At 24.9% G+C, this 24442-nt stretch overlaps 1 protein-coding gene across 3 annotated transcripts in view; it reads left to right on the forward strand.

Annotated features, from left to right (window-relative positions):
• Window positions 1–1010: 1010 nt before the first annotated feature.
• Window positions 1011–24442, forward strand: part of LOC127282591 (semaphorin-1A) — a 77844-nt gene continuing 54412 nt past the window's right edge. For all 3 annotated transcript variants that reach the window (XM_051306929.1, XM_051306930.1, XM_051306931.1), the window contains exons 1-2: window positions 1011–1334; window positions 12869–13735. In XM_051306929.1, the coding sequence (XP_051162886.1) occupies window positions 13615–13735 (121 nt within the window). In that variant the 5' untranslated portion in view covers window positions 1011–1334; window positions 12869–13614. The remainder of the gene's footprint in view (window positions 1335–12868; window positions 13736–24442) is intronic.

Raw genomic sequence — 24442 nt, forward strand, 5'->3', positions numbered from 1 at the left:
ATTATATTGAAATGAACTATTATAATTTTACTTAATTTTAATTTAAAAATGTATTTTCTGCAAAGATTTTATTATTTGATTGAAATTATAATTATTTTATTGATGGCTTTGACATTAAAAACAATTTTACGAGGTTTGGATGTCGACATGTAATTTAAGAGGAAAATCCTCTTAAATGAATTATAATAATTTTGATACCAAAATTAAGAGGAAAATATGCATTTATTTTAGAGGAATCCTCTAGATTGAAAATTACTTTTTTTAGGGTGTATAATTTACTAAATTAATTAATAAATTAAAAATAAAAAATTATTATATTTTTTGTCCCCTTTTTATGAAAAATAATCACCTCTTTAACATTTTTTAAAAATATTAAACTGAAAAAAAAGTTTTAAACCAGGAATTTTTTTTTTTAAATTCCTCATATCAAAATTTGAGAAAAATTTTTTTTAAGAAAATTTCACATGGAATACCCCAAAAATAAAAATTACTTTTATGATTGTTATGATATAGATACTTTCTGACAAAAAATATAAATATTATATTATAATTATAATATATAAATAAATATAAAATTGAATTTATGAATAAATTAAAAATAAAAAATTATAAAAAAAAATATTTCGAAAAACAATTATGTTATATTTTTTGTCACCTTTTTCAGAAAAAAAATCACCTCTTTAAAATATAAAATTGAAAAAAAAGTTTTTAATCCGGGTATTTTTATTAAAAAAACTCCCCATAAATTAATTAAATAAAATTTAAATATTTAACATCAAAAAATTATCGGTAAGTTTACGAAGTTGATTATCGACATACAATTAAAATCAAAGACAATAAAACATTTTAAAAATAATTAGGAAATACATTAATTTGAATTTACCGCCAATTTAATAGTTATGATTCTCTAGCGGTCGATAATCGTTTATCAATAGAAGAATATCGAAAAGATACATCTAACTCAACTACAGATGGCGTTAGAGTGCAAGAACATCCGCAGAATCAAAAAAGACAGCTGTGGTGTAACATCACACATCGATTTGGCGACCCTTCGTGATTAACAAATTTTTGTTCAACTGTACATTGCATTGGAATTTCATAGAACATTTTTCAAAAAGAAAAATTCTTGAAATATAAAAGAAAAATAGTTTTTTAAAATTAAATGAGAACGTCAAAATAGTGATGAAAAAAAGTGTTTTAAATGTTGCTGCAGTGCTATAAATTTACTGGTTCGTTATGCGGTGTTTCTGACAACAGCCCTTGTCAACCCCTATTTCCTGAATTTCACATTGAAGAGGAATCATTGCCGTTGACATAGATATATAAAAATTAAGGTTAGTCTTTTATACATACATTCTTTTTATTTTTACTTTACCTAATTATACACATTTAAGGCTGTTTTCATTTGTATTGTAGAATTATAAATGTAGACTATATATGGGCATGTGTATCTCTATATATATATATATATATATATGTATATATAGTATATACTTTTATAGAGAAAAATCCAATCAGGCACAGCAGGGTTCATCACCCTCTGCGACGATAACAATATATACGTATATATTTCTATAAGTTAATACAATATTTTTTTTATATTTATAAGATGTGAAATATTTATATAAATATTTGTAAATTATATACGCGTTTAAATTTTCTCTTGTCATTTTTAATCATATTTCACTTGGTCGACTATAATGAATAGGTTAGAATATTGAAAATTCATGGTGCTTTTTTAAAGAAGTTTGTTATATTAGAATTTATTTAACGATGTGTATGTATATATATATTTTTTTGTTATGATTTGAAAAGAATTATTTTTTGGGGATGATGAACGATATAATGGAGACTATTAAATTTTTCATGAGGTTTAATACTGACCTCGAGCCTCAAGGAGTGTTGGTTTCTCAAACCCGCATTAATTGAGTTTTACGTTTTATATATTATGCCTTGCTTAACAAAAGCCTTTATAAAATATATTGAGAGAAAAGAACTGTGTTGCTAAGTTGAGTCCGCAATTCTGTGTTATATATATATATATATATATATATATATATATATATATTCATTGAAAAATAGAAGACTTTTTAATTTTAAAAATAAGTATCCGGTTCATTGTCTTACTTTTTTTTCTATATTTATTATTTATATGTTTGGAAGTATTTTTTATATATTTTGTGTAAAATAAAAATTTTATTAATACACTGATTTATTGAATGACTATATATATATAAATTACTTTTGTGATATTCAATTTTTAGAGAATTTTATTAATAATTGAAAAAAAAAAGTTATAATAAATTTAATATAGTCGCTATGCTAGATGTTAAAGCAATTATTAAATTGATTTTTAAAAGAGAAATTTTTTGTCTTATTATTTTTTAATTAATGACATTTTCTGAGTAGTGGAGAAATTTTTTTATTGTATTTAAATATGAAACTTATTATGAATTTTTGAAAAATAGAAAAACATTTCTCTCTGGTTTTGAAAAATTATTTTAAAAATATTTTAATAAATAATACCTAATATTAAATTATTTTTCTGGAGAAAATGATTTTCTATATGGTTTTACCGTTTTGAAGTATTAAAAAAAATTTATAATATTAATAAATAAAATATTGGTTTGAAAATAATCCATTATATCACAGAAAATTAAAAGGCATTAAAATAATAAGCGTTGCAGCTTATTTTAATGCCTTTTAAGTGTCTGTGTTTGTTTTTGTAATTATATTTTTTATGTATATAAAGCTTCAGCTCTATTGGGTTTTTTAAAAAAATATTCATTGTTTTAAAAACAATTTTTGTGATTAAAATATTTTATTGTAATAATATTTATTTTTTCAATTTCTATATGCTGAAAAAAAAAATTTATTTGTTTCAAATAATCAGTTACTTGACTATTATGAAATAAATATATTTATTTGTATTAAATAATAATACACAGTTTATTTAATTCAGTTAAAAATTATTTTGTTTAAATAAATAATTATTTGGTTCAAATAAATATTTATTTGATAATATGGTCAAGTAACTGATTATTTGAATCAAAATAATTTTTTTTTTTCAGTGTTAAAGAATAAAAGGAAATTTTAAATCGTTAAAATCAAAAATAAAAAAGATTATTATAAAATTATAAGAAACTAAAATTATTATTTTTATTTTGGATATTTAAGTCAATGTGTATTACAATAAAATTTGATTTTAATGGAAGAGTAGATAAAAAAAAGTTTGTTCATTTAATGCTCACGTTTCCAATATCATCATTTATGTATATGTATGCAGCTCAATTTCCTTCTTGTGTTCTAGTTTTGGCACACAAACTTATAAATATTTCCAAATCAGTGAAAATCAATGTTTATTCTATTAACTAAAGCATTTTTCTTTGAATTTGTCGTTTTTTTTTTTTTTTTATTCATTTCTGTCGTTTTATTGTTAGTAATAATTTAATAACAATAATATATTAATAATATTATTATAAAAATATTACTAATAATGAATATAGTTATAAATAAATATAATTATGATACAATAATAAATAATACATAATAATAATCGTCAATTTTCCATTTATTTCGAGTCTTTCGTTTATTTTTCATTAACAAATCTTTTTTTCATCGTTTTTAAAATAAAAATGTTGAAAAATTCAAAGTAACATTTTTATAAAGATTTTTATTTTAAAAAAGGTTATTTTTGTGCTGCTGCGGAAGAAAAATTTTTATTTTATTGTATTTGTTAGAAAATTTTTATAATAATTTTTTTTTACTAAAAAGATAAAATGATATATTTTTTATTTTCAAGCCATATATTTTCCAATATTAATTTCAACTATATAAAAGAATAATATATATATTCATACAAATAAATATAAATGGAAATATTTTGTTATATATTAATTCACATCCACATAAAATAATAATTGTTCATTTGCAGAAAAAAAATTCTTTTTTGTTTAAAATAATATTAATGAAATATCACTTTTAATTATTTCACATTTTTATTTTTAAAAAAATGCGGTTCTTAAAAATGACAAAAATTTGAATACATATTATAGTAATCAATGACAAAAAATACTTATTTTGAAAATTTTTATAATGGCATATTTACATAAATAATTTTTTTAAAAAAAGAAAATTTTAACATCATAAAAAATGTGAATAAATAATTTCAAATTCTCATAGAAAATTTTAATTGCATTAAAAGTGAAACACATGAATAAATATTTTTTTCGAAAATTAATCACACGAAAAAAAAGTAGAATTTTTATCCCAACCCTTCAAATTCGTATTTTGCGGTGAATTTTTTAAAGTGAATAAAAATAAAAAATAGCTCGTTCTCCATCACCAAATTTTGATAAGATGAATAAAGAAGATTTAACTTAAATTTTAAAACCAAAATGGGATTTTTTCATTAATCGCCTGCGAAGATATAAGTGTTCAAAATCTGATAAAATCCTGAAAAGTTCAATATTCAAGGTAAAATTTCACATATTTCTATATTATAAAAATAAAAAGCCAACATATCATGTGAAAGTACATGGAAAGTACTTATTGTTAGGTAGTAATAAATTTTATAATATTTATAAACTTTCTTGGAAAATATAAATAAAATGTGACAAATTTTGACATTTTACAGATAAGTTTGAATATTAATTTTCACGTAGTATTTTGACCTTTTTTACACAATTATCAATTAACATTGGTAAATTAGACTATTTTCAACAAATATCAATGAAAAAAAATTTAATAACTAAATTATTTCTGTTCTTTTTTATAAAATTTCCAAAGTTGTCAAACTAACCTATTTTCCGTGCAACTCAACTTAAAAACTAAATTTCAACGTAAATAAAAAAAAATTTCATAAAATAATTGTCAAAAATGAATTGTACGGATATTAAAAGTCATTAATACAAAATACCAAATTTTTCTAAAAATAGGCCGCAACGACTGTAGGTGAAATAAAATGGAATGACCCAAAAGTTTTTTTCAAAAAAAAAAAAAAAAAATTTATTGTTATAATTTACATTTTTATTTTACTGTTATAATTTTATTTTATTTTTTAATGTATAGGTAAAAAAATTGAAAATAAAAAAGTTGAAATATTTATAGTTAAAGATTTAAAAACTGCAGAGAAAAATATCTTGAATTTTAAATTACGTTGATTTAAAAATCATTTTTATATAAAGAAAGCAGTTGAATAATATGTATAAATTTTCAGAACTATTTTATTATTATTATTATTATTATTATAAAAAACCAACCCACATTATTTTGCACTTTAATGATTAATTTTTTAAAGGCTTGCAAGTATTAAAATTATTAAAATTTTATCTCAATTTTGAGGTTATGTTCGTTTCTTGGTTAAGGAAATTTGAAATTATGTTTGTCGGACATAGCCTTATACCAAACGGTCCCTTGACCTATATGTCTTTGAATTTTTAGGTTATGTTTGAACTAATGCCTTGAATTCTGGAAACCTATGCCCTAGAATTTTGAGGTTATGTTTGATCCATGACTTTGAATCCTGGAGACCTAGGGCCTTGAATTTTAAGGTTATGTTCGTTTTAATACTAATATAGGTAGATATATGGGTCGTTCCACGTCAATTCGCCCGTGGGTTTGAGGTTAAAATCAGAAATAAAATACTAATATAGGTATATATATGCGTCATTCCATATCAAGTGTAACCAACCCATGTTTTTGACATGGTCAGTACAATGGTTGGTTACACTGAAAAAAAATTTATTTGATTCAAATACTCGATTACTTGACTGTTATCAAATAAATATTTATTTGTATATTAAATAATTATTATTTAAATCAATTAAATGGTATTTATTTCAAATACAGAAATTATTGGTTCAAATACAATTTATTTAATTTAAATAATTATTATTTGGTTCAAGTAAATATTTATTTGATAATAGTCAAGTAATCAAGTATTTGAATCAAATAAATTTTTTTTCAATGTATTATAATTTATTGTCATTCACAAGTATTATTTATTGTTAATTAAAAAGAAACTTTTCATCATGCTAAAACTATCATAAACATAACCTATTAATTTTTCGCTTTTTATGTCCCTGTCTGCAGAGCGCGTCACAAATATTATTTATTTTTCTTGTTTTTATTATTATTTTTTATTTTGTCATTGTTGTTGTTGTTGTTTTTATTGATAAAATAATCAGTGACAATTATTAAAATGGACCTGATTTGTTTTTCTTTTTTTGTTATTTCTTTTACGTATATGTAATTTTAAAGAAGAAAAATCTCTTAGAACGTCAATACTGAAGTTGACTTGTAATAGGTGTCGTGAGTTTAAATCTGTATAGATAGAGAGATGCCGAGAGGAAGCCAATATCAAGCTGTACCAACAGCTTTAAATCCACTACTAGATTTCGAAATAACAAACCTCTAGATCAGTTAAGATATTTTCACTATAAAGTGAAGAATCCTTTTGCTTTTGAAATAGACTTATTCTCATAATTCAAGCGCAATGTTTGTTTCTCATCATCTTCAACGGTGCGAATTCAGAGTGAGAGTTGTATGTATAATTGTTTTCTCAAAAGAGAGTTTATTTCCCCCCTTTATTTTCTCTCTTTCTCATTTATAAGTATAAGAAACGATTGTTACACAATTTATCTTAAAATTTCTTTTAAATGAGATTTTGCGTATAAATATAAAGTAAAAGAAATCAGTTATTTTATTATAATATTTTAATTATAATTTATCTATATGTGTATAAAAAATAAAAGGCAAAAATTAATTCATTATTATCTCTTGTTAGATTTTGCGCACATTGGATAATCAATGTTTTCGTTGTCAACTTTGTAATAAACTAAATATATATAATATAAGTTTAGTTTCACGATATAATAATGAAAAAAAAATTGACTTCAAATTATTGAAAAACTTTTTAAAAACCATATAGGTTTTATATGTGGTTATTTATACATATCTGAACTTTTATTGGTTTGAATAATCGAATTTTAGTTAACAGAAATTTTACATTGTTCTTTATATATAACAATCCTTAAATTAATTTTCAATATTAGAACGGAAAAAATAAGTTCGTCAATCATTAAGAGACTAGTCTGTCACTTTGAGACGGGACACTTCTTCCGTAGAATTTTAGTTAACTTTTTTCAATAACTTAAAAAAACGTTGAAATATTGAAAACGAGTCATAGAATTTTTAGAATTCATTATGTTTGTTAGCAGTTATTTTTGATTTAATGTTAAACTATTAGGAATAGATGTTTGAAAGGTACTGAATATTTATTAAATGTCATTTAAACTTTCAAATATTTTTAACTGAATTCTTTGAAAGTAAAGAATTTATTGAATACTATACGATTGTGCGCAACTTTAGTAAACGTTTACGAATCATTAGTGAAAAGTCTGTGAAACGTTATTTGACTATGGCAGACAAGCTGCGCAGAGATGCGTTGCGCATTTCTTCCAAAGTTCTGCTACAGCCCATATGTTTCTGCTATACACTATATACGTAAAATTTCAATATAAAATTCAACAAATAATAATTTGCAGTTAATATCTGCCTAAAAATTGACCTCGAGATAAAAATGAAATTTCTTTTATATGTTTCTGAATAATTAAAAAATGATGTTTAGTGCAAAATCTTTTCTCGAAAGTGGTGAAAAATCTCGTCATGTAGTATATAAGAACAGTGACTTCCCAAGCAAAAATTTCTGTCAAACGCCGATATTGACAGCAGGCGCAATCATGTGCCAATACTGGCTGGCCGACAGTTGGCTTATCAGTATTGGTTCAGTACTGATATTGATTAAATTCTGTACTGTGCCAATACTGCAAGCCAATACCGGCATGCCAGTATTTTCCAAAACTGTGCCAGTATTATTGAAACAGTAATGGCAAACCAGTACTCGGTCAGTATTAAATCAATACCGAATGCCAGTATCCAGAAAAATTATCAAAATTGACCTTCATGAAGTTGGCGTTGACGCTCAACGCCGAAAATTATTTTTCACAGGACCAAAAATGTCAAATTTTTTTTTTTTTTAAAGATTTTCGGTCCAAATATGTAATGCTTTAAGAAATACTTTTTAAGGTATTATGTGAACCCAAAACTTTTTTAAAAATGATTTGTTATTTTTGGTCCCGTGAAAAATAATTTTCGAAGTTGAGCGTCGACACCAACTTCATAGACGTGAAAATTGGGTATTTTTGTTGGTTAGAAATTAAATTTACATATATACATTTTTTTAAAATTATTTTAATACTTCTTTTCGATTACTGCAATGCGTTTGTTAACGGAATTATGAAATTTAAATTTAATATTAAAACTTTTTAATAAATAAAATACATATAATTAATGAAGTTTTCAAATTATTTTTCTTACACTGAAAAAATATATTTGAATCAAATAAACTCTATTTTAACCAATAATTTCATTCAATTTCGGTAATTTAAACAAATACAAATAAATATTATATTTTATAATATTTGAAGAAATTATTTGAATAATAAAATAAAGAGTAAAATGTTAATATAAAAAAATAACAATTTAAAATTTATTATAATAATTTATTATTATTAATAGTTAATGCTATAATTTTGCCTGTACTGGCAAAATACAAAATTACTGCTAAATTCCAGTATTGAATCAGTACTGAACGCCAGTACTAAGCCATTACTAATGACCAGTACTAATAAACGTTATCATCCCAAACATATGCCAGTATTGGTTCAATATTAGCGGTCAGTACTTTGCCACTACTGGCGCAACTCTGCGCTAGTTGTAAATTTTTGCTTGGGTTGCAGTGTTATAAGCGTGCGTTTGTATGTGTAGTTTTTAAGTATGCGAATATATATATGTAAGTTAGGTTTAGGTTATATGCGTCATAATTTGTAAATGTATGTAAGTTTAAAGTGTGAAAAAAACATCGAACTGTTCAACATTCTGTGCCAATCAGTGTTTGAAATTACCAATAATTGTGAAAAAAAAATAAAATTATTTTTTGTTATTTATCATCAGTCTTACCATTTTTTGACAGTCATAGAAAATTTAACAAACAGTTTTCTAAATTTTAGAGAACGTTCATTAAAGGTTCATGAATTATTTCTAAATAGTATAACAAACAGAGACTTTTAACCTTTAAACGATTTTATGTCCCGTCTCAATGTGACAGACTATTCTGTTAATGATTGACGAACTTATTTTTTTTCCGTGTAAAACTTCTTACACAATGAAGAAAATTTCATTTGAACTATATACATATAACTTATATTTAAATTGAATAAAAATATATTTATCTCAAAGATAAATATACTAAAGTCCATGACGTTTATGATCGATGATTAAAAAACAAATTATTTTTTAAGACGGAAAATCATAAAATTTTGTATCTAAAAAAATGTTTTTTTTTACAATTTTTTGATGAATAAACATTGCAAGAAATATGTTTGTAATAAAAATTATTTGGTGTTAAATTTTTGAGGAATAATAAGGTAAGGTACAAGGAACATTGTTCTTTTACTCATTTTTGTATAATTTAATACAAAAATGGTAAAAATAACTCAGTAAATAGTAAACTAATGTGATATTTCCCTTTTTCATTCAGCGGCCACTTGCTCGAATTGGCGCTGATTCCTGAAGCACTGACACACTCAAGCAACGTCTGTGTATGCGCCGCTATCTTTGTTTTCATTTTCGTTTAATAATTTGACTTTTTAAACTTCTTTTTTAATAATTTAATGTAAAATTTTATGTTTTTTTTTCAGGATAACAGCGAAGTGTATTGTTCCCTTCTCTATCAACCCTAAAAATTGTAGTCTAAAATCTTTTTTCGTTTTGGAGAAAGTTTGGTTTTCGCAAAACACATTTTTCTATACTAGGTCACGTAGGAATTTCCCACATTGCCTTAATTGAAACTAAAATCTCTTCAATTGTGTCAAATAGTATATGATTTATTCAGCTCAAAGACAAAATTTGTTTGTATCAAAGAAAATTCCTATTACCTTGAACCAGGACTATCAAACAATTTTTGATTACAACTTTTGTTTTTTTACATATTTTTTAAAAAACGTTTTCGGACAGTAATTTTATGATACTAAGGAATATTTTCAAGCAAAAAAAAAAATCGATTTTTTTGGAATTCTAAACCAAAAAGTCCCCTTAATTATTTACTTGATCTAATTAAAATTTGTGTTTAAATATGTGTAATTCAAATATAATTGAAGTTATTTGAATCAAATATATGAGACATTCTACATTAAACCGTTCCACCTACAGCCCTAGAAAAATGATTTCTTTGATTCAAAGAAATCAATTTCTTTGACAAATTTTTCTTTTATTAAAAAAAATTATCTTCGTTTCAAAGAAATTTTTTATTTAATTCAAATAAATTTTTCTTTGACCTTATATCAATGTTAGAATTTCTTTGATTTAATGCACAAATTTCTTTGAATCCAAGAAATTTTCTTTACAACTAAAAAGCTTTTTTTGTTTCAAAGAAAATTTGATTTTGAATGAAAGAAAACAAGTCAAAGAAATTGGTTTCTTTAAATCAAAGAAATTTTTTCTTTGGGTTTACAAAAGACGATTCTAGTTTTAAATTTGAAATGCTTAATATCGCAAAACATACTCTCTAAATCTGAATCAGTCATATTTCACTGATTAACAGTAGAAATTTACTAATTGCCATAGCGAGAATTGAGCAACTGATAATTAGTAGAAATTTACTGATTCAATTAGTAAAATATCAATTACTGATTGAATCAGTAATATAAATATATGGCGGCGGCCGCAAAATCTACTGATTTAATAGTTAATTTTAAAGGTTATGTTATATACAAATTACTGATTTACATAAGTTATTATCTATTGCTTGCATATTTACTAATTATATTAGTAAATTTCAAAAAATAACTGAAACTTCAGTTAAAATGAAAAGTACTGATTGAATGAGTAAAATTTCTACTGATTCAGATTTAAAGAGTAACCCTCTTTTTACGAGGAAGCTTAGATTTTTACGAAGCTGAAGTACGCAACGTTTATGATAAACGATTTTTAAAGAAATAATTTTTTAAAATGAAAAATTCTATAATTCTTTGCCCAAAAAATATTTCTTGTAGTTTTCATTAATCAACAAATTATAAAAAAATATTTTTTAGGCAAAAAATTATAAAATTTTTCATTTTAAAAAATTATTTCTTTAAAAATCGTTTATCACAAACGTTGGGTATTTCAGCTTTGTGATTTTTTACACCGAAAAGAAAACATTCTGAAATTTAGAATATTTACTTGGGACTTCGCTTGGGACCTATTTTAGAATATTTCTAAAATTGGTCCCAATTATATATTCTAAATTTCAGAGTTTTTTTTTTTTTTAATTTCACACAAATTATGAAGTTGAATGAAATCTTCTTTTTTGCAACATTTTTTATTTTTGAATCATCTAAAGTGTCTGCAATAAAATTTATTGAACTAGAAACTACAAAATTTAAGCTTCGTTTTCATACAGGTTTCAAGTAAATTTAAGGGGGAAAGGGGGTGTTTTTAAATTCGAACTAGAATTTTTTTTTTTTATAAAGTTGAGAGAAATTTTAAAAAGCGAAAAAAAAACAATTCACTGAAAAAACAAAAATCTAAATTTAAGATAATATTATTGGCTTATATTTAAGAATATTTTCCATGTATTTTATTCTTAATGTTAGAAATGGGAAATATTCTTAAATATGCACCAAAACCGAGGGGGAATTTACTAGTTAAAAACGTGTACACTTGACTACTGGTATTACACCTCATATTACCCTTATTACTAAGTATTACACGTTACTACAGAGTATTACACATTATTACAGAGATATTACAGAGTTTTTTGCGTTATTACAGCACTGTAATAACGCATTATTACACGGTATTACACGTTATTACACAAGTATTACAGGAAGAGTGTACACTTGACTACCTGAGTAAATTCCCCCTCGACCAAAACGATATTCTTAAATTTAGAATTGCGTTTTTTTGGTGTTCAAACTCTCTAAATTTGAATTAGTAAAATTTTTAACTAATTTGAATAGAATTGTGAATTTTGAAAAGAGCTCAACTCTGAAAACTGTAAGAGTCATTTTCACAGTCTGTTGTTATGCGAAAATGACACTTACGTTTTTATCGAGTTGAGCCATTTACGAAATTCACGATTCAATTAGTGACTCACATTTTGCTTTTGAATTAGTTAAATTTAAATAATTCGATAGTTACAAAAAATTTTTTTTTACTATTAATTAGTTAAATTCTACTAATTCAAAAGCAAAAAGTGAGTCACTAATTCAAATTAGTTAAAATTTTTACTAATTCAAATTTGAAAAGAAGAGCATTAAATTCTCTTTCGAAATAGTGTATAACAAATTATAAATAATTTCATTCTTATAAAATAAAATTTAATTAAAAAAACGCTCTTCTTGCTATCGTCTTTTGTTTATTGGTGGAACGGTTTAATATAGAATGCGTCATATATATTTTTTAGATGCAAGTAAAAAAATATTTAATGTAAGTAAATATTTTTCAAATAATTCGAATTCGAACCAAATAATTTTGTATTTTAGTGTATAATTTATTTTCCCTATATCGTATAGGTTAGGACAAAAGTCATATATATATATATATATATAGTATAAAAATTGATACAGTCGTGCAGAACGAATGAATATTTGGAATCGATACAAGAACCACACACATATACATATATACATACACGAACCACACTTGATATTTGTCCATAGTTTTGCCAGTATTGCTTTTATTGCTAAAAAGATATCGTACAATGGCATCCTTGCGTTTAAAGTGGAATGTACCATTATTGACAACTATTTTTTTTTCGTTTCAGATTGATGGTGTTGCAGCAGCGACCGTGTCACGAAGAGGACAATGTACTGTACATGATACGCCGTGGTTGAAATTTGCCAAAGCGCAAGTCGGTGTTGATACCGTCATCCCTGTTTTCACCCTCTTCCCTCATCATCCTTTTCTTCCTCATCAGTCTCTCATTTAGTTTTTCATCCCCCGTCTCTCCCTCTTTCTCTCTCTCTCTCGTTATCACTTTATGTGCTCAGTGCGTATATTCAAGATTCCGGTTGATCCGTAGGCGGCGTGCGCTTCATCGCATGCGCTCAACGACTAAGGTACATCGGCTATCAGCAGCGTCAGTGTGACCATCACCATCCGCAAGTTACGACGGTTGCACTTGCGAGTTCGTGAGACCTCGCGTGTGCTACACAAGACTGCCTGTCAACCTGGATACGTTAAGAAATGTTGAACGATCGATCGCACGACGACCGGTCAAAATGAACATGTGCTGGACGATGATTGTCTTCTCAACTATATTTAAGGACAAGAAGAATCATCATCCAATGCAAGAAAAGTGAAATTTAGTGTTATACCATACCCCTGTGCTGTCGGGATTTATTTCCGCGGTGTTTGGGTTTGTGTGAGTGTGTGTTTTTTGTGAGCGTGCGTGAATAGTGTACGTGCATTGTGTTCAGTTATATATATATATATCTCAAAAAGAAAAAAGAAAAGGAAATTTTTTTATTATTTTATCCACACTGCGCGAGATACACGTGATTCACCGTAATGAGGAATTTGGCACTACATATCCAGCTACTATTTGCTTCCAGTTGGAGCGTTGGGCTGTTCAGCGTCGTTTTCGCTGCCTGGCAAGAAAACGTCAGGCCCAAGATGTACGTCCAACTCGGTAAGTCAATATTTGTTTTACTTAATTTTTTTGATAGTGCAGCGTTTATAGATTAACATACTAAAGATCATGTATTTAGATTACTTATGTTTTTTTTTATGCTGATAAATTTTTCCTTGTAAGAATTCCTATAGTGCGGAATAATTTTGGGGATATCTGTCCTACTGATAACTATTTTCACAAAAAAAAAAAATAGATTTTACCATATAGTTGCAGTAAGTCCTACTACTGCGGCAATCGAATTTACCATAATTATGGTTAAGCTTTTCTAGTCTTTTTTTTTTTTGGACAATAGTGCAATAGATATGTCCCTATATTACTCGGCACTATAGGAATTCTTACAAGAAAAACTTTCCGAGTGTATACACTACAAAAATGTGGCAGAGTATTTTAAGACAAATTGTTAGTCACTTTTAAGATGTTCCCAAAAAATATCTTAAAATACATGAGGCTAAAGTCCGCAACGTTTCAATTAGAATTATTTTTTCAAGTCAATTTGTCTCTAATTATGATTTGCACAAACTTTCAAGAAATTGATACGTTTATACACCGAAAAAACAATATTCTGAAATATACTACCTATTTTAGAATATTTTATACTTAAATTCATTATGTAATATTCTTAAAATTAGAACATATTCTTAGTACTTAGTATATATATTCTACATGCTAGGAATATATGGGCAAATCTACAGAACCGGCCGATTTTTACTTATCAAGATGAAAATTTTCCAAATAGCAAGCACACCTTTTATTTATGGTTTACTTTCTTTAAAATATATTCAAGAACAATTATCTTCTTGCGTGATTCATTTTATTTTAATGCCGTTTGAGTTAAAAGCCAAAAACGAAAATATTATTTTTCTTCTGGAAATTATAATTAAAAATGGCATTTCTTTGTATTTTTTATATATTATTTGAAATATGTGCAAAATATTTTGAATAATAAAATATGATAAAATACAAATAATTAATTTTTTAATTATCAAAAATAAATTATTTATATTTTATCATATTTTATTATATATTTTATTTATTAGCATTTAATTTTTTATTTCTGTAAATTAAATTGTTTACTTACTAATTTTGATATTAACTATTTTAACCAACAAACTGACATTATTGACATCGATTTTGATATAACTTTGAAAATAAAACAAATGAAAGGATAATTCATTTTTCACGATTAACTAGTTAAATTTCGATAAATTTTTTTTTATTTTTAATTTTTAGACGTTATAAATTGAAAATATAATTTGGCGTTTGCATACAAGAATTATAATAATGTCTTTATATAATCACACATGTTTTCAACTCATCATATTTTATCCTGTAGTTGTGCTACTGAAAAAAGGCTATGTTGAAAATGGTTCACGCTTAAACATAGAGTGATAATTATTGGAATATTTTCTTTAATTCTGATTGCACTCTATTCTATGATACATACATTTGTTCGTCTGTTCACAAGCAATAAGCTCCAATTTGAAAAATTCAAATCGAATAATCGCCGCAAAAGATATTTACAAAAATGTATAGACATTTCATTATTATAAAATAATGAGTAACGCTACTTTCAACGACTATCATTTCTTTTTATTTAAGAGCACATATTTTTTATTACTTTCAAAACATTCTTCAATAAGTAAACTATAATTCACCACAGTTTGGAATTGTTCGGATCTATGCCGAACAAGTTATACCTATAAGAATTAAAATTTATACCTGGAGTAACACCGTATATTTTATTTTTTAAGTTACTTAATTCGATTTTATTTTTTATAAAAGACTAGAAGGTTCACATTTATTCAATTTTCTTATTTCAATAGGTTCTCAGAGATATTACAAAATGGTTGAAGTATGAAAATAATTAATATAATACTTCTAAAATAGAAAAATATGTGAGTAACATGAAATCGGCCGGTTCTGTGGATTTGCCCATATATACTAAATACTAAAAATATACACTAAGTACCTCTATTTTTTAAAATATTACATACTGAATTTAAGTATAAAATATTCTAAAATAGATTTCAAATTTATATTCTAAATTTCAGAATATTTTGTTTTTCGGTGTAGAAGTCAGTTATCCCCGAATAACTGCGATTTTAAGCCGAAGTAATACATATCGTCTCATTGTTTTTTCGTTTTCGTTTAATAAAAACGTTGCGAACTTTAGCATCATTAAAGTGCATTAATTCTTAAGATGTAAGATCGTTACAAAAGATATTTTAAACATTTTAAAAGTCCAAAAGATACTTCTTAGCACTGGAAAAAAAGTAGCGTTGATTCAAGAAAACCATGCCCAATTATTTTTCTAATTTGAGAAAATTTACTTCAAACCAATACAATTTTCTTCGATCAAGAAAATATTGCACCAAATACCGACCAGTAGATGGGTTTTCTTGATTCATTACTAATTTTTTTTTTCCAGCTGTGATTAGAGTATATTAATTAGCTGACTAATCTATTTAGAGACAGTAATTTACCAATTAAAAAGAATTTTTAGAGACAGATCTTTGTGTTTTGACTATACTCAAATATATACATTCATAACTCGACAGTCAATAAACCGGCTTTACTCCAGTAGAGGTTTTTTTCGTAGTTTTCTTCTACTTTATGATGAGAAAAGATCAGAAAAATGCGAGTACTTCTAATAAAGTCGGCCTATACGGACTATATACAAAAATGAGAGGAAAAAGTAGAAGTAGGCAGACTAGTAGATGCGGAGAGTATAAAACCGTATGCTAGGATATAAAAAGAAACTGAATGATGATAAAATAGACAAATATTCTTGATACAAATGAGATGTATATCAAAAGATTGCCGAAAATCTAAAATCCATATTAGCCAAACTTCTCAAGAGTAGTCTTAATTCCTTATATAACTGACTATCACTAACTCCTCTCTGACTTTGCCTAGAGAGGTTGGAAATTCAAAGCCATCGAAACGTTGCTATAACTATATATATTAAACATAAATTTATTTCCTTCATTAAATTTTCATCTCCTACATAATACAAGCACACTGAAGAAAAGTAGCATTGATTCAAGAGAACCATATGCACTTGTATTTGTAAATTTTCTTAATTCAAGAAAACTTACAAATACGGACAAGTGCATGATTCTCTTGAATCAATGCTACTTTTCTTCAGTGTGCTTATATTATGTAGGAGATGAAATTTTAACGAAGGAAATAAATTGATGTTTAATATCTATATAGTTATAGCAATATTTCGATGGCTTGAGTTTCCAATCTAAATTCAGTATGTAATATTCTTAAAATTAGAATATTACATACTGAATTTATGTATAAAATATTCTAAAATATGTCCTAAGCAAAGTCCCAAGTATATATTTTTAATTTCAGAATATTTGTTTTGGTGTACTATTTTTCCAGTGTATAGTTAAAATTACTTTAGGTACTATACAAACATTTAGTTTAGTTTACAGATACATTGAATTTTATTGTTAAAATTTTCAAATTATCTAGTGACTTTACAAAGGAATCTAAATATATAGTGATGATGAATTAGATATGTATAGATGTGTATAAAATTGGAATAAAAGTAGAATTTAGATATTCGATAAAATTCGACAGAAAAAATGATTATCCTGCGCATCCTCGTGACACTTCTTTCAACTTTGAACAGAATATAACTGGGACAATTGTTTATTGGTGCCCTATAAGATATGGCGCTGATTACTTTTTGATTACTACTGTGCCCAAAAGCAACTAATCTTTCTGTCATAAAAATATATATCATTTTTTATAACCAATCTAAAATTTGATCCATATTTTTTTTAACGAAAAAGATTTTAGTTTAGATTAACTTTTTTTGTTGAATATAATTTTTCAAAACTAAGGTTCTTTTTTTCTTTTATTTTTATTAGCATAATAATGACTCGGGATTTCAGTCGAACAATATTCTAAAATTTAGAATATATACTTGGGACCTATTTTAGAATATTTTATACTACAATTCAGTATGTAATATTTTTAAAATTAGAATATATTCTTAGTACTTAATATGAAGGGTAGAATGACAAAAGGGGTCAAGCGCCAATTCACTGTTTTTACAGGAAGTAAAAAAAACATTTTTAAAAATTTTGCAGGTCATTTAAAAAAAAACTGAGAAAACCGTTTCGATATATTAATATGTTTTAATAAATAAACAACAATTTGTTGAAATAAACCTACATATTAACGATAAAATTAAAAAAAACTGTGGTTCCTTGAGGTTATATCAACTGCGCACATTTTCTTTAAACATTAATTATAAAAAATATATACAGTTTAAAGAAAAACTGGAAAATTAGTTTCTTTCTATGGAATCGACGAAAAGAATAGAAAAAAAAATTCCTTTAAAAAATTGTTTGTTTTCAAGAAAATTAAGAATTAATTGCTTGCTTTGGAATTGAGCAATACTTTCATCTTTAAATTCAATTGTTCACTTAGTATAACCATAAAAATATTTAAAAATTAATAACAAAATGATTTTAAAATTGTTTAAAATTGAAAATACATTATTATTATTATTAATTTTATTAATTAAAATATTATTAAAATAAAATTAAAATAAAATATTAAAATAAAACCTAAAAAAATAATATTTTTTTTTTATTTTGATAATATTATTGACTCATCACTTTCTTTTGTTTTTCAATCAGGTTGCAATAAAGTAAATTTGAGGCTATTTTATTAATTTAATTTTTATGAAAAACTGATTTAAATACGCAATAAAAAAGGAAATCCTTCTACAGAAATGTGTAAATGAATTTTCTTGATTTTTTTATGCAAAAACCTCATTTTCGATAAATTGGCGCTTGACCCCTTTTGTCATTCTACCCTTCATATATATTCTAAATGCTAAGAATATTACATATACTGAATTTAAGTATAAAATATTCTAAAATAGGTCCCAAGTATATATTCTAAATTTCAGAATATTTTTTTTCGATGTAAATAAAATGTTAAATAGGGTTTGAATTTTAAGAAAAAGTAAATTAAATTCGTTGGGAATTTTTTTTTTTAGGATCAACACTGCGTACAATCACAGTTTTCCTAAAAGTATCAAATTGAGTCCAAAAATTGCATTAAATCTTTGCAACGTTTTGATGCACATAAGTTATATCAAAAAGAGATCGTTTTGTGTATCATTTTTAGAAATGATTTTAGAAACGGTCTCATTTTTTGATGCAAAAAATTTAATCAATTTATATCAATCATGGCCGAATTGAATCGACTCAAAATTAAACGAATTTTTTTCAGTTATTTTGGTAATAGTACAATTGCGGAGACCATTTCACTATTTAATTTGAAAATGAAAATAACAGAAAATCAAAGACAATGTGCAATTCGATAATTAAAAAGTGACAGCTTATAAACATAACCTAAAATGCATGAGAAAAAATTTGTCGATAAAATCAATATAGCCGAGCTTTTTAGAAGGTAGATGGCAGCACTCATCTATTTTCTTTCTTTAAATTTTTTCTGAATCGTTTTTATAAAAAGCAAAACTGCCATCTACCTTCTAAAAAGCTCGGCTATATTGATTTTATCGACAAATTTTTTCTCATGCATTTTAGGTTATGTTTATAAGCTGTTACTTTTTAATTATCGAATTGCACATTGTCTTTGATTTTCTGTTATTTTCATTTTAAAATTAAATAGTGAAATGGTCTCCGCAATTGTACTATTACCAAAATATCTGAAAAAAATTCGTTTAATTTTGAGTCGATTCAATTCGGCCATGATTGATATAAATTGATTAAATTTTTTGCATCAAAAAATGAGACCGTTTCGTGTATCATTTCTAAAAATGATGCACAAAACGATCTCTTTTTGATATAACTTATGTGCATCAAAACGTTGCAATAGAAAAAGATACAACCAAGTTTACTGTGATGTAAACTTTGATGAGAAAATGGTATTCGATCATCTCGGGTTTCGATTTTTTTCTGGGTAATGTGAATCTATATCTATACAATCCTATTAAGGGACTTTTTTCAAGTGGGGATAAAATAGGGAAATTTCCACATTGGGATTAGTTCTCTCTCTCTATATATATATATATATATATATATATATATATATATATATATCGACTTTAGTGAATCACTTATGTGTATTTTGAATAGGACTCCCCTCGGGGGTTTCGTCTATATATATGTATGGGGGTGCTTTTTTTAATGGGGGTCCTGCTGATTCGCTTATACATATAGATTAGTCACTTCGACTCTAAAAGTTTCTTGAGTGCCTATATAATAATATTATATACGCTTATCAACAGTATCAAAATTTTATAATGAAAGTTACTTTTCGTTGCTGGATATATATAAATTTTTTTTTCGACTTCTGTATATAATTATGAAAATTTTGTTTCCTTTTCTTCTTTTGTTGTGTTTTTTGTCAAAATGATTTTTGAAACGGAAATTCTTTAACTTTTACGAATCGAGGTGCCTCGTTTATTTGCCTCTCACGTGTCATGGTGATTGTAAAACGTGGCTCTCATGCCAACGCATTTTATTGCTCTGCCTACTGCATTAACAGGACGAATAATAGAAACATTGAAGAATCTCAATGAACAATATGTGACAAATACTCGTGAGAAACAACAAAAGAGAGAGAGAGAGAAAGAGAGTTACGGTAAAATACATTTAGTTTCAATATATATTGGAAATTAATTTAATGTATATAAACTCTGATATCAAAAAGTGAAACATTGCATTAAAAAAATTTTAATTTTAAAAAAGCTTCGGTGATTTAGGTAACATAAATTAAAAAAAATTATTTTTAGGTTATGTTAGCTAAATCGTTTCCTATGCATAATTTAGGTAACATAACCTAAAAACATGATTTTTAGATTATGCTCTCTAAATTTGAATCAGCGATAAGTATACCACTGGTATCAATCAGCGGATATACGCTGAAAAATCAGTGAAATTCCACTAATTCATCAGTGCATATAAGCTGATTAGAATCAGTGGTATACTTATAGCATTTGTACATTAGTGTCATTTTTTCCGATGACCGCAACAAATTGTTTGACCCCCTCCCCCCTGAAAGTGTTACGTATTTTTTGAACGACCCATAATAATTGAAATAAATTTTTACAAAGAAATAAACAGCTACAGTTTTTAAATTATTAGTACAATAATAATTCAAAACGACCAATATAATTTTGTTTAATATAAAATACTTTCAGTAATTTAAAATTATTTTTTGCATATAATAATTAATTAAAAATCTGATATTAATTAAATAGAAACGAAATAAAAGAGGTATGTAGGAAATTATTGTTATAATTAAGGGAAATATACTTTAAAGTAAAACCTTTTTTTATTTTTAAATAAACTCAAAATTTTTTTTTTTAAATAAAAAATATTAAAAATAACAATTTACCTTAACTAATTAAAGGAAAAACATATTTGAAAATATTATAATCTGATACATGGTATAGCGTAAGTACTTCAAAAAAATACACTTGATGTACTATTTGATTTTTAAAGAACCATAATAAACTAAAAATATGAAATTTAATTTTCAAATGTATTGAAGTAGTATACATACTTGAATTAATATTTATTTGACTTTTAAAGTTTAGTTAGAATTTGATTAGACCAATTGAATTGACCATACTTGTACTGATTAGAATTCTGATGTTGCATCGTAGGTTCCGCTCTATTATCTATGAAGTTGCAAAAGAATAGAAAAACAATTAATACGGTTATATTAACTAACTCTTTACGAATTTTAAATATAAAACGTTTTTAAGGGTTGGTCATAGTATTTTAAAATAATAAGAGGTTGGTTGCTATTTAACGGTATGGAGGAATAAGTTGATGTTCCGTTTGAAGCAACAAAGTTTTGTCTTTCGGAAAATGTATTACTTTCATCCTGATGAACACTAGTTGGTGTTCCATACGAAGCAAGAGTGTTCCTCTAATGAAGTATAAGCTAATGTTTGCCAGAAGTCATAATAGATTTTTTTGTGTGATTGTGATTCTATATTTGCAATTAATGTATATTATTGCAAATAAAATTATTTTAAATTAGAGAATGAAGAGAATTTATCGTGAATCAAAATTATATAAAAGCAAAAGAGGATCAATAGAAGTAATCGAGAATTAAAATTAAATCATCTGTAAAAGCAAAAGAGGATCAAGAGAAGTAAAAGAAAACCAAGAGTATAGTAATAGAAAACCAAGAGTAGAGTAATAGAAAATCAAGAGAAGTATAAGAGAATCAATAGAGAATCAAGAGCATCAATAGAGAAGCAACAGAGGACCAAGAAAATTAAAAGAGAACTAAAATTTTGACTCGGGTGTGAACAGAATTTATATTAATCAAAATTTAAATTCCCATGAAAACAAATAAAAGTAGGTACGCAGTTAATAGAAAACCATAAATAATAGAGTTCTGTGTAAGAATATGTAATCTCTTTTACTTTCTAATATAAAATTATATACATATTTTTTGAAAACTTATTCAATTTTAAAAGCAAAAAAATCTGAATTTATAATTTTCATTATTTAAGAAAATCTGTTCGAGAATTTTAATTAAGCTTATAAATGAATACAAAAAAAATTTCTCAATATAACTTCAAAATTTAAAAAAATAAAAATAAAATATTCATTTCAGGTAAATTTTTTATATCACCGTCGCAAAGTTTAATATTTAAATAACAATAATCCACGCAAAATATTAATTTCTTTAATAAAATACAAACATTTTGTTTTTTCTTTACATATTCAACAAAATAAGTTATATATTCATAACTTTAGACTATGTTGTCTAAAAATAATAACGACAATCGTCTGCCTTGCGTGCAATTATTATGCTTTTCAATATTGACAAACTTATATTTTATGAAATATTGAAGTATATTTTTAGCAAATATATATTTTTAATCCTGAATAAAAGTCTTTTAATGGATATTAAAGAACAATTTAGTTTAAAATAGAAATTCCGGGAAAAATTTGACATTTGAAATAATAAATGATTTAGGTTTAACCTAAAAATTAATCTTTCTTATACCTAATTCTTACTGACAGACATTTTTTTAATTCAAATGCAACTTTTAATCATTCAAATAGTGTTAAAAATAAAATTTCTATTTACTAGGAAAAAAACTTTTTAATTAAAAATTTTTTTATATTGTGACTTTATTTTGTGACCCAAGTGATATGATTAATTATTGTTGAATGTTTTATGATTCTTATTAAAAACGACACTGAAGTTACCAACGTTGATTCGACGAATCAACGAACAAATTTTTCGTTTTCAGATTAGTTTAAAGGCCAAGAACCAATTTTTTTTTAAATGAAACTTCTTTATTTTAGTCTCAAATACATCCTTAAACACTAAAAATCCTCAACCAAGGCGGGAAAATATTCAATTCTAGGAAAAAAAAAATTCTTTTCGTCGATTCAACGTTGGTAACTTCAGTGTCATTATTAAAAAAGGCTAAACCATTAATTATTTTCGTTTTATTTAAAAATAAAAAAAATGTGAAATTGAACTAATTTTTGTTTTGACTGTCCATCCGATTCTATAAATCGAAATTCAGTGAAACAAAAATCGTTTTAAAAAAAAAGTTTAGTTGAATAAATATGTATATTGTAAATTAAAATTCCGTTTCAATATAAATTCTATACTTTTTTAAAAAAGAATTCGATTGAATAAAAATTGTATTTTTATTTTATATTTTATAAATCACTTTTTAATGTAAACCATAAATATATTTAGCATGAATGAATAAAATTCGATTCTATTCTAAATAAAAATTCCTAATAACTTTCGAAATATTGTAAATTTAGACTTATGATTTTCAGGAAATATTATTTGATTTAATATAAAAAGTGTGCATAAAATTGTCGACGTTTTTTTTTTTTTTTTATTTTTAAAATTATTTCTACCAAAATATCTACCTCGCGAGTATTTGTCAACATTATTTCACATTCTTCATTATACAAATATGGCATTATATTTTTTTCCGCAACAATATCATATTACAATTTATGCTACTATACAGGTATAAAAAGACGCCGGAAGGTATATATAACTTGTGTGTTATTTTTAAAATGACTATTTATTCGTTTGGAATATAGAAAGTTTAATTTTGCTCTTATAAGCTTATAGAGAGCTTTATAAGAATAATAAGTCTTCATTAAATTTTCACTTGGGAAACATTTTTTATACCTATAATATCTTTTTAATGTCAGATAACTATATTTACGAAAAAAAAATCACGGAAAAAATGAAGGAATTTAGACGAAAATTAAAAGTGTGGGTTATTGACAAAATTGAAGTATTCTTTTCACTCTTTAAAATCTGAATTAGTAAAAAAAAATTTTAACTACTATCAACCTTGACTATTATAGTACGAAAATGGCAATTTTTTTTTTGTTCTATGCTTAACTAAAATACTAAACTTTATAAAAAAATGTTAAATTTTTTTCTTCGAATTAATCTATATGTAAACTTTTAATTATATATTCTAGAAATAATTTTTAAAAAGTTGCTGAAAACTGATTATTATTATTATTATTATTATTACAGTAACTTCATTACAAATACTGAATTTTTTTTGAGGTTATGTTAGCTAAATCGTTTTCTATGCATAATTTAGGTAACAACGTAAAAATAATGTTTTTAGGTGATGTTGCCTGTGCATAAAATTTTTCAATTTTGATTTAAGTGCAATTT

Source organism: Leptopilina boulardi, unplaced genomic scaffold, assembly GCF_019393585.1.
Source record: "Leptopilina boulardi isolate dan_hultmark-lab unplaced genomic scaffold, ZJU_Lbou_2.1 LbouV2_300, whole genome shotgun sequence".
NCBI lineage: Eukaryota > Metazoa > Arthropoda > Insecta > Hymenoptera > Figitidae > Leptopilina > Leptopilina boulardi.